At 42.0% G+C, this 14915-nt stretch overlaps 1 protein-coding gene across 6 annotated transcripts in view; it reads left to right on the top strand.

The window, feature by feature from the left end:
- The window catches only part of RTEL1 (regulator of telomere elongation helicase 1), a 201596-nt gene that overhangs the window by 44500 nt on the left and 142181 nt on the right, over positions 1 to 14915 (top strand). For all 6 annotated transcript variants that reach the window (XM_069751061.1, XM_069751063.1, XM_069751062.1 and 3 more), the window contains 2 exons: positions 3804 to 3842; positions 10829 to 10907. In XM_069751061.1, the coding sequence (XP_069607162.1) occupies positions 3804 to 3842; positions 10829 to 10907 (118 nt within the window). The remainder of the gene's footprint in view (positions 1 to 3803; positions 3843 to 10828; positions 10908 to 14915) is intronic.

Consider the following 14915-nt stretch of genomic DNA (forward strand, 5'->3'; position numbering starts at 1 on the left):
CAAGAAGGATGGCAGAACATTACTCAGAATCAGTGGATTCTACAGACAGTGGCACAGGGTTACAGGATAGAGTTTACTCATCTACCCCCCAAGAGATTCTGCGTAACACAGACAGAGTCATCAGCAGTACATCAAAGGCTGATAACAGACATACAGGAACTCTTAGAATTAAACGTCATAATACCGGTACCCCATCATCAACTTTTTCAGGGGCATTACTCCAGTCTGTTCTCCATAAGAAAACCAAACGGAGATTACCGAACAATAATAAACTTAAAACCATTAAACAAATGGGTGGCGTACAAACGCTTCAAGATGGAATCTCTCAAATCAATTACACCGCTAATAAAAAAGAACTCTGTAATGTGCACGATAGATCTCAAACATGCTTACTATCATGTTCCCATCCATCCCTCAGATCAAAAATTCCTCAGGTTCGCAATAAGAAACCACAAGAAAATACTTCATTTCCAGTTTCAGTGCCTACCATTTGGTCTCTCCTCTGCCCCAAGGATATTTACGAAGCTCATGGCGGAGGTCATGGCCTACTTAAGAGAGAAGGAAGTTCTCATCGCACCATATCTGGACGATCTGTTGCTGATCGCAGATTCATCCCAACAGATGGAAGAATCCTTAGAAATTACCACGTCACTCCTGAAACGTCTGGGGTGGGTAATAAATGCAAAAAAATCGAGTCTCGAACCAGAGACGCAGAAGATATTTCTAGGGGTACTACTAAATTCCGAACTAGAATACTCCTTCCTACCAGACCAAAAACAACGGTCAATAAAAAAAGAACTTCAATCAATAAAAAAATGGAAATACATCTCTATCAGGAAAGCAATGAGGATTCTAGGTCTGATGACCTCATGCATTCCCAGTGTACAGTGAAGCCAGTTTCACTCCAGAACGCTTCAAAGGGAAGTTCTTTCGGTATGGAACGGAAGAAAAGATTCACTAGACAACAGGATGTGGTTACCCAGCAGGGTAAAGCAGTCCCTCTCATGGTGGATCAACATAAAAAACCTCAAAAGAGGAAAACCATGGAAAATATCTCCATGCATAAATATAACCACCGATGCAAGCTCAAGGGGCTGGGGAGCCCACATAGAAGGTCGATACCTTCAGGGGACATGGCCACCATCGATACGCGACAGTTCCTCCAACTACAGGGAACTCAGAGCGGTCTGGGAAGCACTAAAAAAGTGCCAACACGAGATTCAGGGACACCACATCCGAGTCTTCTCAGACAACTCGACCACGGTAGCTTTTCTCCTACATCAAGGAGGACCAAGGCACCGTCCACTTCAGGCACTAGCAGAAGAAATATTCTCCTGGGCGGAAAATACCGTAAAGTCCATCACGGCAGTACACCTAAAAGGTTCACAGAACCAAATAGCGGACTTTCTCAGCAGAGAGAAGGTACAGCCGTCAGAATGGTCTCTAAACGAAGAAATTTTTACTCAGTTAATCCAACAGTGGGGCACCCCACAAATAGATTTATTCGCCTCAAGGAGCAATACAAAAACGAAAGAATTTTTTTCGCTAAATCCAAGAGACAATCCAACTGGCATAGATGCATTGGCTCAACATTGGGACATGGAACTCGCATACGCGTTCCCGCCACTAGCCCTAATTCCCAGAGTTCTGAGGAAAATCCAGGAAAGTCTAGCGGTAGTGACCCTAATAGTGCCATATTGGCCCAAGAGGAGCTGGTTTCCTCTGCTGAAGTGGATGGCGGTGGAAGACCCAGTGTTACTACCACTGAGACGGGATCTTCTAATACTGGAACCATTGGTCCATCAAAATCTAAAGATGCTACAACTTTCAGCATGGATCTTGAAAGGGAGATCTTGAGATCAAAGGGACTGTGTGAGTCAGTTATCTCAACTATGAAAAAAAGTAGAAAGCCGGTGACCTCGGCTGTATACCAGAAGATTTGGAAGAAATTTTGTGCACAGACCAATACTCCAATATCCGTTCTCCAACAACCAGATATTCCTCAAATACTAAATTTTCTCCAAACAGGTTTTGATATGGGCTTGAGACCTAGTACGATAAAGGTACAAATCTCAGCTTTAACTGCCTTTTATGACTATCCATTAGCGAATCATCCCTGGATAATGAGATACATCAAAGCTACACAACGTCTTAGACCAACAATACGAAGCTCAGTACCCTCATGGAACCTCACTTTGGTGCTAAATGAGCTACGGAAAGCTCCATACGAGCCACTTGATCAGGCAGACCTAAAATCTGTGACATTCAAGACTGTTTTCCTCGTCGCAATAACGACAGCAAGGCGAATAGGCGAAATTCAAGCCCTGTCCATAACAGATCCATACTTAAAGATACAGGAAGATTGCATCGTTTTAAAGTTGGATCCTTCATTTCTTCCAAAAGTTGTGACGGACTTTCACAGAAACCAGGAAATAGTTTTGCCTACGTTCTGCCAGAACTACAATAACGAAAAAGAACGTTCTTTTCATTCCCTGGATGTTAAGAGAACAGTATTGCAGTATCTAAAACTTACAGACAGCTGGAGAATTGACTCAAATCTCTTTATCCAGATGTCTGGGAAGAATAGAGGCAAAAAAGCCTCAAAAGCGACTCTGGCTAGATGGATCAAATCTACCATTTGCGCTGCGTATACTTCAGCCGGTGAATCTCCTCCAGATCACCTAAAAGCCCACTCACTGAGAGCAGTATCTGCTTCATGGGCAGAGAGTGCGGGTGCATCCATGGACCAAATTTGCCGGGCGGCAACTTGGTCTAGCTCAAATACCTTTTGCAAGCACTACAAGCTGGACGTTCTCTCAAAGCAGCAGACTAGCTTTGGGAGAAAAGTCCTCCAAGCTGTAATCCCGCCCTAATAGGAGTTATTTGGTATTTCTCCTGTGGTGCTGTCATGTGGACGACCTGGAAACTAGGAGTTAGTCATACCGGTAACGGTATTTCCAGGAGTCCATCATGACAGCACCCATTATTTGCCCCCCCTTGAACTCTTGTCTAATATGTGATATGAACATGTAGAGAGGAAGTTCAATAAAATTGTGTTGTATCCATCCTGATGTGGTACTTTGTAAAATCACTGAGGGGTGGAGGTGGGGAGGGGCTATTTAACCTCTTCTGTGTTCCTGTCCCTATCAAGGATATGAAGAGCAACCTCCTGTGGTGCTGTCATGATGGACTCCTGGAAATACCGTTACCGGTATGACTAACTCCTAGTTTTTCTAACAAAAAAAATATCTTTCAGAAGTGATGCTGATGTAAAGTAAACATGTGGGAAATGTTATTTATTTAGTATTTTGTAAAGCATGACTAACTCATTTAAGGGTATAAAAATTTAAAGTTTGAAAATGGCTACATTTTCCAAATTTTTGTCAAAATTACAATATGTTCACAGATAAACACAAAACGTATCAATCTAAATTTACCACCAATATAAATTACAATGTGTCACGAAAAAGCATTCTCGGAATCAGTGGGATACGTTGAAGCGTTCCAGAGTTATTACCTTTTTAAAGTGGCAAGTCAGAATCCTTAATTTGGCCTGGTCAGGAAAGTAACAACAAACTTTGGGGTGATGGTGTTAATTTATGCAGCATATATTTTTAATATTTAGATTTTATGTTGTCATTCTGTAATCTTATTTTTGAAAATGTAATAAAACTTCAGTTAAAAAAATACCCCCCTTTCAGTAGTATGAAGTTTGGTCCTTCATAGGAAATCTGTGCAATTACTGCCTATTGCAGTGATGGCAAATTGGCGACCTTGCTAAAACTAAGATCTTTTCTTTGCAGGTTTAAACTTAGAACTTGAAGATCTGGCCAAGATAAAAGGTGAAGTGTTCCCTTGCGATTGTTTTTTTTTTTTTTTTTTTTTCTCCTCTTGCTGTAACGTCATATTAAGCATAAGGAAATATCTGCATGCTTTTTATGCATGGTATCTGCAATACCCTGTTATTTATTTAACGAGGGAAAAAATATTGTGAAATGTGAGTTCCATTTTATTTCATGATGTCATACCAAGTTATGTCCTCTAGAGGGCAGTGTACTATTTTCTCTTATGCTTATTATGACTCTCCCAACCTCTGTCTCTAGATGGCACTAGGTGCGTGTATATTGTATCATAGGAGATGAATGTTCTAACATATGCATGGTGTCCAAAAGGGGGGACGTTTCTCCTTGTGGAGAGTGTCCAGCCATCTTAAAGGGAACCTGTCACCCCGTTTTTTCAAGAAGAGCTAAAAATAGCGTTAAATAGGGGCAGAGCTGGGCTTTACATTAGTGTATTTTGGAGCCTTTATTCCCCACCTATGCTGCCGAAATACCTTTGTAAAGTCGCCGTTTTGGGCTGTCACTCACGCTGGTCAGGTCATATGGGCGTGGTGACAGCGCTGTTTCTCCCCCAGATCTCCTTGGTGGCGTAGTGGTGTGCGCATGTCCAAGTGGCGAATCCACTGCGCAGCTTCAAGGAAAATAGCGTGATCTGCGCTATTCAGCCATTTTCCTTGAAGCTGCGCAGTGGATTCGCCACTTGGACATGCGCACACCACTACGCCACCAAGGAGATCTGGGGGAGAAACAGCGCTGTCACCACGCCCATATGACCTGACCAGCGTGAGTGACAGCCCAAAACGGCGACTTTACAAAGGTATTTCGGCAGCATAGGTGGGGAATAAAGGCTCCAAAATACACTAATGTAAAGCCCAGCTCTGCCCCTATTTAACGCTATTTTTAGCTCTTCTTGAAAAAACGGGGTGACAGGTTCCCTTTAAGGAGACTTTTATAGTCAGGGGCATAACGATCGTGATTGCAGAGATTGCAATAGGATCTGTGCCGCAGACCACAGCGGGCTGCACATTCAGCTGAAGTGTATTTCCGTGCACAGACCCCCGGGTCCCTGAGCTGCAATACACGCCACCAGCCAGTCAGATGCCAGCTGACGTTGGCGTACCTGTGATTGGGGGGCACATGGCAGTGACGTCATGCGCCACCCGTCTCTTACGCAGTGAAATCAGCTGTCGGCTTTAAAAGAAAACTCTGCAAGGTGAGGGAGCAGGAGGGAAAGTGAGTAGAATTATTTATTTTCTATGCGTTAGAGAACAGCGACTGAACAGGGAACATACAGTTAGGTCCATATATATTTGGACAGAGACAACATTTTTCTAATTTTGGTTATAGACATTACCACAATGAATTTTAAACAAAACGATTCAGATGCAGTTGAAGTTCAGACTTTTAGCTTTCATTTGAGGGTATCCACATTAAAATTGGTTGAAGGGTTTAGGAGTTTCAGCTCCTTAACATGTGCCACCCTGTTTTTAAAGGGACCAAAAGTAATTGGACAATTGATTCCAAGGCTATTTCATGGACAGGTGTGGGCAATCCCTTCGTTATGTCATTCTCAATTAAGCAGATAAAAGGCCTGGAGTTGATTTGAGGTGTGGTGCTTGCATTTGGAAGGTTTTGCTGTGAAGTAAACATGTGGTCAAAGGAGCTCTCCATGCAGGTGAAACAAGCCATCCTTAAGCTGCGAAAGCAGAAAAAAAACATCCGAGAAATTGCTACAATATTAGGAGTGGCAAAATCTACAGTTTGGTACATCCTGAGAAAGAAAGAAAGCACTGGTGAACTCATCAATGCAAAAAGACCTGGGCGCCCACGGAAGACAACAGTGGTGGATGATGGCAGAATAATCTCCAGGGTGAAGAGAAACCCCTTCACAACAGCCAACCAAGTGAACAACACTCTCCAGGAGGTCGGTGTATCAATATCCAAATCTACCATAAAGAGAAGACTGCATGAAAGTAAATACAGAGGGTTCACTGCATGGTGCAAGCCACTCATAAGCATCAAGAAGAAAAAGGCTAGACTGGACTTTGCTAAAAAACATCTAAAAAGCCAGCACAGTTCTGGAAGAACATTCTTCGGACAGATGAAACCAAGATCAACCTCTACCAGAATGATGGAAAGAGAAAAGTATGGTGAAGGCATGGTACAGCTCATGATCCAAAGCATACCACATTATCTGTAAAACACGGCGGAGGCAGTGTGATGGCTTGGACATGCATGGCTGCCAGGGGCACTGGGTCACTAGTGTTTATTGATGATGTGACACAGGACAGAAGCAGCCGCATGAATTCTGAGGTATTCAGAGACATACTGTGTGCTCAGATCCAGCCAAATGCAGCCAAACTGATTGGTCGTCATTTCATACTACAGATGGACAATGACCCAAAACATAAAGCCAAAGCCACCCAGGAGTTTATTAAAGCAAAGAAGTGGAATATTCTTGAATGGCCAAGTCAGTCACCTGATCTCAACCCAATTGAGCACGCATTTCACTTGTTAAAGACTAAACTTCAGACAGAAAGGCCCACAAACAAACAGCAACTGAAAACCACCGCAGTGAAGGCCTGGCAGAGCATCAAAAAGGAGGAAACACAGCGTCTGGTGATGTCCATGAGTTCAAGACTTCAGGCAGTCATTGCCAACACAGGGTTTTCAACCAAGTACTAAAACTGAACATTTTATTTACAATTATTGAATCCGTCCAAATACTTTTGGTCCCTTTAAAAACAGGGTGGCATATGTTAAGGAGCTGAAACTCCTAAACCCTTCATCCAATTTTAATGTGGATACCCTCAAATGAAAGCTGAAAGTCTGAACTTCAACTGCATCTGAATTGTTTTGTTTAAAATTCATTGTAATGTCTATAACCAAAATGAGAAAAATGTTGTCTCTGTCCAAATATATATGGACCTAACTGTATACACCAGAATGGGAGACATATATAAAAGGATGGGTGACATATATACCAGGATGAGCCGAGATAGGAGATGTATAAATATACCAGGATGGGCCCAAATGGAAGACATTCCAGGATGGAGGATATATACAGCTCTGGCAAAAATTAAGACCAGTGCAACATTTTCAATTTGCCTGATTTTTCTCTTTATAGGTATATTTATGAGTAAAATGTAAATTGCTCTTTTATTCTATAAACTACTGACATGTCTCCGAAGTTCCAAGCAATACATTTTGTATTTATTTTGTGAAAATGAGAATTGGTCAAAATAACAAAAAAAAAATGCATTGCTTGCAGACGTCAAATAATGCAAAAAAAACAAGTTCATAATCATTTAGAAACAACAATACTAATGTTTTAACTCTGGAAGAGTTCAGAAATCAATATTTTGTGGAATAACCATGATTTTTAATCACAGCTTTCATGCGTCTTGGCATGCTTTCCACCAGTCTTTCACACTACTTTTGGGTGACCTTATGCCACTCCTGGTACAAAAATGTAAGCACTTCTTCTTTGTTTGATGGCTTGTCACTATCCATCTTCCTCTTGATTACATTACAGAGGTTTTCAATGGGGTTCAGGTCTGGAGATTGGGCTGGGCATGACAGGGATTTGATGTGGTGGTCCTTCATCCACACCTTGAATGACCTAGCTGTGTGGCATGGCGCATTGTCCTGCTGCAAAAACCAGTCCTCAGATTTGAGGAACATTGCCTGAGCAGAAGAAATCAACTGTTTTTCCAGGATAACCTTGTATGCGGCTTGATTCATACATCTTTCGCAAAGTACAACCTGCCTAATTCCAGCCTTGCTGAAGCATCCCCTGATCAACACTGATCCTCCACCAAATTTCACAGTGGCTGCAAGACACTGTGGCTTGTACACCTCTCCAGGTCTCTGTCTAACCATTAGATGACCAGGTTTTGGGAAAGCTGAAAATTAAATTCATCAGAGAAGATTACCTTACTCCAGTCCTATGGTTCAATTCTTATGGTCTTTGGCAAACTTCAGCCTGGCTCTCCTTTGCTTCTCACTGATGAAAGGCTTTTTTCTAGCTTTACATGAGTTGAGTCCTGCCTCTTGGAGCCTGTTATGAACTGTTCTTGCTGTGCACTTCACCCCAGCTGCCATTTGTGATTCCTTTTGTAGGTCACTTGATGTCATCCTGCAGTTGCTGAATGACATTCGAATAAGATGACGGCCATCCCGGTCAGTGGAGAGTAGTTTTCTCCCTCTGTTGGTCTGTAGCTTTGTTATCCCCAATGTCTGCTGCTTGACCTTGATGTAATGGACTGCCATCTCAGAAATTTTAAGGATGGAGGCACATGACGCTCACTGTGTCCCTCTGCTTGTAAAGCCAGAATTGAGCCCTTCTTTTCCTCACTCAAGACTTTTCTTTTCAACTCCTTTGGCATGGTTAAAGGTTATTTTTTCATTCCTATTACTTTTGGGACATTACTAGCACTTGTTTTGCCATCCAGCTTGTCCTGTTGCAAGAAAATTGTGAACGCCACAGCAGTGTTTTTCATACTTTCCTTCGTTAAATAAGATTTGGTTTATGTGATTACCTAATCAGAAGCACATTAAGTAGAATGAGGTGTACTCTGGTTGGAATTCAACTAACACTGGAATGGAATGACTGTCAGACATGTAGAGAAGCTGATTTTTTATAAAACTTTGCAGTGGTCTCTTATTTTTGCCGGAGCTGTATATACCAGGATGAGCCCAGATAGGGGACATATATACCAGGATGGGCTCAGATGGGGGACATATATACCAGGATGGGAAACATATATACCCAGATGGGCTCAAGATGTGGACATATATGTGCCAGAATCTGAGACCTCTATACTAGGATGGGGGACATACAGTTGTGCTCAAAAGTGTACATACCCCAGCAGAATTTTTGCTTTCTTAGTCTTTTTTCAGAGAATATGAATGATAACACCAAAACGTTTTCTCCACTCATGGCTAGTGGTTGGGTAAAGCCATTTATTGTAAAACTGTGTTTTCTCTTTTTAAATCATAATGACAACCCAAAACATCCAAATGACCCTGATCAAAAGTTTACATACACCATTTCTTAATACCGTGTATTGCCCCCTCTAACATCAATGACAGCTTGAAGTCTTTTGTGGTAGTTGTGGATGAAGTTCTTTATTTTATTTATTTTTTTAAACTCTTTTTATTGAAAGATTCCACAAAATAATATAACAGACATGTGACATTGCAGTGTAAAATCAGAGTAATCCAACACATTATCATTCACAATATCAATGAAAAAAATCAAACTTTCAATGACAAAACAAACAAATAAAATAAGTAGTTTCTTTATTTTATCAGATGGTAAAGCTGCCCACTCTTCTTGGTCAAAAGCCTCCAGTTCCTGTAAATTCCTGGGCTGTCTAGCATGAACTGCGCCCTTGAGATCTCCCCAAAGTGGCTCAATGATAGTGAGGTCAGGAGACTGAGATGGCCACTACAGAACCTTCACTTTGTTCTACTATAGCCAATGACAGGTCGACTTGGCTTTGTGTTTTGGATTGTTGTCATCTTGGAACGTCTAAGTACGTCCCATGCGCAGCTTCCGGGCAGATGAGAGCAAATTTGCCTCCAGTATTTGCTGATAACATGCTGCATTCATCTTTCCTTCAACTTTGACCAAGTTTCCTGTGCCTTTGTAGCTCACACATCCCCAAAACATTTGTGATCCACCTCTGTGCTTTACAGTAGGAATGGTGTTCCTTTCATCATAGGCCTTGTTGACATCTCTCCAAAAGTAATGTTATGGTTATGACCAAAAAGTTAAATCTTGGTCTCATCACTCCAAATTACCTTGTTCCAGAAGTTTTGAGGCTTTTCTCTGTGCTGTTTTGCGTATTGTAGGTGAGATACTTTGAGCAGTAATGGCTTTCATCTGGCGACTCAACCATGCAGCCCATTTTTCTTCAAGTGCCTCCTTATTGTGCATCTTGAAACAGCCACACCGCTAGTATTCAGAGAGTCCTGTATTTCAGTTGATGTTATTTGTGGGTTTTTCTTTGCATCCTGAACAATTTTCCTGACAGTTGTGGATGAAATTTTTGTTGGTCTACCTTACCGTGGTTTTGTTTTTACAGAGCCGCTGGTTTTTTCATTTGTTAATCACAGTTTGTATTCTGCTAACTGGCATTATCAATTCCTTGGATATCTTTTTGTATCCCTTTCCTGTTTTATACAGTTCAACTACCTTTTCCCGTAGATCCGTTGACAATTCTTAAGCTTTCCTCATGACTCATTGTCCAGAAACTTCAGTGGCTGGATGAAAGATGCTAGAGTCTGTCTGGATCCCAGAATCTCACTCAGCTTTTATGCACACTGATAACAAGCAAACAGGTCACAAGTGAGGATGTTACTTTTAGTAGCCATTCAAACCCATTTATGTCAACTTCTGTGCATGTTATCAGGCCAAAGTCACCAGGGTATGTAAACTTATGATCAGGGTCATTTGGATGTTTTGGGTTGTCATTCTGATTTAAAAAGAGAAAATACAGTAGTTTGACAATAAATAGCTTCACCCAACCACTAACCATGAGTGGAGAAAAAGTTTTGGGGTCATCATTCATATTCTCTGAAAAAGAAGCCAAGAAAGCAAAAATTCTGCCGGGGTATGTAAGCTTTTGAGCACAACTGTATATACCAGGAAAGGGCCCATACTACATAAAGAGGGACTGGGGATAACACACATGTCCTTATAGTATTTGCAAAACTACAAGGACTCATACATCTGACCAACATGCGAGGGGGGTTGAGGGGACCAGGTCCAACTTTTGCATCAAGGTCCATCAGATGTTATAGGCCATGCAATGCTAAGTCATATGGCAAGGCTCGTTAAAGGATCGATATTGACTTTTAGGATTCGTACCCACAATAGTTGGCACTGAAGTCCTAGTCCTTTTCCTCTCTGGAGAGGATAGTTGCATAACATAAGCTCGATATGTCTTTACATTACTGTATGGTTTTTTTTTCCATCCTAGGAGCCCTCCTGCAAATTGAGAGTGCCATTGACGCTATAACACTTCCAACCAATGGCAATGGTATTACCAGAGAAGGAAGGTAAGTGACTGCGCAGAACAATTGTATCATCAGATAGACTACGGCATCTGTAGATTTACCTGTGCATCACCCAACACTCCTGTACTTGGTAACTGAATATGCAGAGCTGAAACATAATATATTTCAGAAACTTGATCTGAGAAAACTAGATTTTGTATGATTACTTCTCAGTTTTGTGTGTGTGTATATATGTGTGTGTGTGTGTGTGTATACATGCGCGCACACACACACACACACACACACACACACACACACACACACACACACACACACACACACACACACACACACATACACACACTACCGTTCAAAAGTTTAGGGTCACCCAGACAATTTTGTGTTTTCCATGATAACTTATACTTTTATTAATCAAATGCGTTGCCAAATGAATTGAAAATCTAGTCCAGACATTGTAAGGGTTCAAAAAAAAATTTTTTAATTGAAATAATAATTTTCTCCTTCAAACTTTGCATTCGTCAAAGAATGCTCCCTTTGCCCCTCCCACAAGTTGGTTTGGCTTGATGGGCACTTTTCGCGTACCTCAATGGGGTTGAGATCTGGTGACTGCGCTGGCCACTCCATTACAGATGGAATACCAGCTGCCTGCTTCTTGCCTAAATAGTTCTTGCATAATTTGGAGGTGTGCTTTGGGTCATTGTCCTGTTGTAAGATGAAATTGGCTCCAATCAAGCGCTGTCCACAGGGTATGGCATGGCGTTGCAAAACGGAGTGATGGCATTCCTTATTCAAAATCCCTTTTACCTTGTACAAATCTCCCACTTTACCAGCACCAAAGCAACCCCAGACATCACATAACCTCCACCATGCTTGACACATGGCGTCAGGCACTCTTCCAGCATCTTTTCAGTTGTTCTGCGTCGCACAAATGTTCTTCTGTATGATCCCAACACCTCAAACTTGGATTCGTCTGTCCATAACAATTTTTTCCAGTCTTCCTCTGTCCAATGTCTGTGTTTTTTTTGCCCATATTAATCTTTTCCTTTTATTAGCCAGTCTCAGATATGGCTTTTTCTTTGCCACTCTGCCCTGAAGGCCAGCATCCCAGAGTCACCTGTTCACTGTAGATGTTGACACTGGCGTTTTGCGTGTACTATTTAGTAAAGCTGCCAGTTGAGAACCTATAAAGCATTGATTTCTCAAACTCCAGACTCTAATGTACTTGTCTTGTTGCTCAGTTGTGCAGCGGGGCCTCACACTTCTGTTTCTATTCTGGTTAGAGCCTGTTTGTGCTCCCCTCTGAAAGGAGTAGTACACACCGTCGTAGGAAATCTTCAGTTTCTTGGCAATTTCTCACATGGAATAGCCTTCATTTCTAAGAACAAGAATAGACTGTCGAGTTTCACATGAAAGTTCTTTTTTTGTGTGGCCATTTTGAGAGCTTAATGGAACCAACAAATGTAATGCTCCAGATTCTCAACTAGCTCAAAGGAAGGTCAGGTTTATAGGTTCTCTAATCAGCCAAACTGTTTTCAGCTGTGCTAACATACTCGAACAAGGGTTTTCAAGGGTATTCTAACCATCCATTAGCCTTCTTACACGGTTAGTAAATCATTTAACCCCTTAATCCCATATGACGTACTATCCCGTCGAGGTGGGGTGGGCCTTAATTCCCACCGACGGGATAGTACGTCATAGCGATCGGCCGCGCTCACGGGGGGAGCGCAGCCGATCGCGGCCGGGTGTCAGCTGACTATCGCAGCTGACATCCGGCACTATGTGCCAGGAGCGGTCACGGAGCGCTCCCGGCACATTAACCCCCGGCACACCGCGATCAAACATGATCGCGGTGTGCTGGCGGTACAGGGAAGCATCGCGCAGGGAGGGGGCTCCCTGCGTGCTTCCCTGAGACGATCGGTGCAAGGTGATGTACTCACCTTGTACAGAGCGTCTTCTCCCTGCAGTCCCCGGATCCAAAATGGCCGCGGGGCTGCATCCAGGTCCTGCAGGGAGTACTTCCGGGTTGACTGCAGGCGCTGGTAAGCCTGCAGCGTTGTGAGTGAGATCGCCGATCTTACAGAGTGCTATGCAAACTGTCAGATCGACGATCTGTGATGTCCCCCCCTAGGACAAAGTAAAAAAGTAAAAAAAAAAATTTCCACATGTGTAAAAAAAAAAAAAAATTTCCTAAATATATTAAAAAATAATATTATTCCCATAAATACATTTCTTTATCTAAAAAAAACCAAAAAAACAATAAAAGTACTCATATTTAGTATCGCCGCGTCCGTAACAACCCAACCTATAAAACTGTCCCACTAGTTAACCCCTTCAGTGAACACCGTAAGAAAAAAAAAAACGAGCCAAAAAACAACGCTTTACTATCATACCGCCAAACAAAAAGTGGAATAACACGCGATCAAAAAGACGGATGTAAATAACCATTTAATAAATAATTATTTTTTCTATAACATAGCTTTTAGCGTATAAAAGCGCCAAAGCATAAAAAAAATGATATAAATGAGATATCGCTGTAATCATACTGACCCGAAGAATAAAACTGCTTTATCAATTTTACCAAACGCAGAACGGTATAAACGCCTCCCCCAAAAGAAATTCATGAATAGCTGGTTTTTGGTCATTCTGCCTCACAAAAATCGGAATAAAAAGTGATCAAAAACTGTCACATGTCCAAAAATGTTACCAATAAAAACGTCAACTCGTCCCGCAAAAAACAACACCTCACATGACTCTGTGGACCAAAATATGGAAAAATTATAGGTCTCAAAATGTGGAGACGCAAAAACTTTTTTGCTATAAAAATGCGTCTTTTAGTGTGTGACAGCTGTCAATCATAAAAATCCGATATAAAAAACGCTATAAAAGTAAATCAAACCCCCCTTCATCACCCCTTTAGTTAGGGAAAAATAATAAAATTAAAAAAATTTATTTATTTCCATTTTCCCATAAGGGCTAGTGTTGGGGTTAGGGCTAGGGTTAGGGTTGGGGCTAGGGTTGGAGCTAAAGTTAGGGTTAGGGTTGGGGCTAAAATTAGGGTTAGGGTTTGGATTACATTTACGGTTGGGATTAGGGTTGGGATTAGAATTAGGGGTGTGTCAGGGTTAGGGGTGTGGTTAGGTTTACCGTTGGGATTAGGTGTTGTTGGATTAGGGTTTCAGGTAGAATTGGGGAGTTTCCACTGTTCAGGCACATCAGGGGCTTTCCAAACGCGACATGGCGTCCGATCTCAATTCCAGCCAATTCTGCGTTGAAAAAGTAAAACAGTTCTCCTTCCCTTCCGAGCTCTCCGGTGCGCCCAAACAGGGGTTTACCCCAACATATGGGGTATCCGCGTACTCAGGACAAATTGGACAACAACTTTTGGGGTCCAAGTTCTCTCGTTATCCTTGTGGAAAATAAAAATTTGGGGGGCTAAACATCATTTTTGTGGGAAAAAGATTTTTTTATTTTCACGGATTTGCGTTTTAAACTGCAGTGAAACACTTGGGGGTTCAAAGTTCTCACAACACATCTAGATAAGTTCCTTGGGAGGTCTAGTTTCCAATATGGGGTCACTTGTGGGGGGTTTGTACTGTTTGGGTACATCAGGGGCTCTGCAAATGTAACGTGACGCCTGCAGACCAATCCATCTAAGTCTGTATTCCAAATGGCGCTCCTTCCCTTCCGAGCTCTGCCATGCGCCCAAACAGTGGTTCCCCCCCCCACATATGGGGTATCAACGTACTCTGGACAAATTGGACAACAACTTTTGGGGTCCAATTTATCCTGTTACCCTTGTGAAAATACAAAACTGGGTACTAAAAAATCATTTTTGTGGGAAAAAAAAATAGAATTTTTATTTTCACGGCTCTGCGTTATAAACTGTAGTGAAACACTTGGGGTTCAAAGCTCTCAAAACACATCTAGATAAGTTCCTTAAGGGGTCTACTTTCCAAAATGGTGTCACTTGTGGGGGGTTTCAATGTTTAGGCACATCAGGGGCTCTCCAAACGCAACATGGCGTCCCATCTCAATTCCAGTCAATTTTGC

Source organism: Ranitomeya imitator, chromosome 2 (genome assembly GCF_032444005.1).
Source record: "Ranitomeya imitator isolate aRanImi1 chromosome 2, aRanImi1.pri, whole genome shotgun sequence".
Lineage (NCBI taxonomy): Eukaryota > Metazoa > Chordata > Amphibia > Anura > Dendrobatidae > Ranitomeya > Ranitomeya imitator.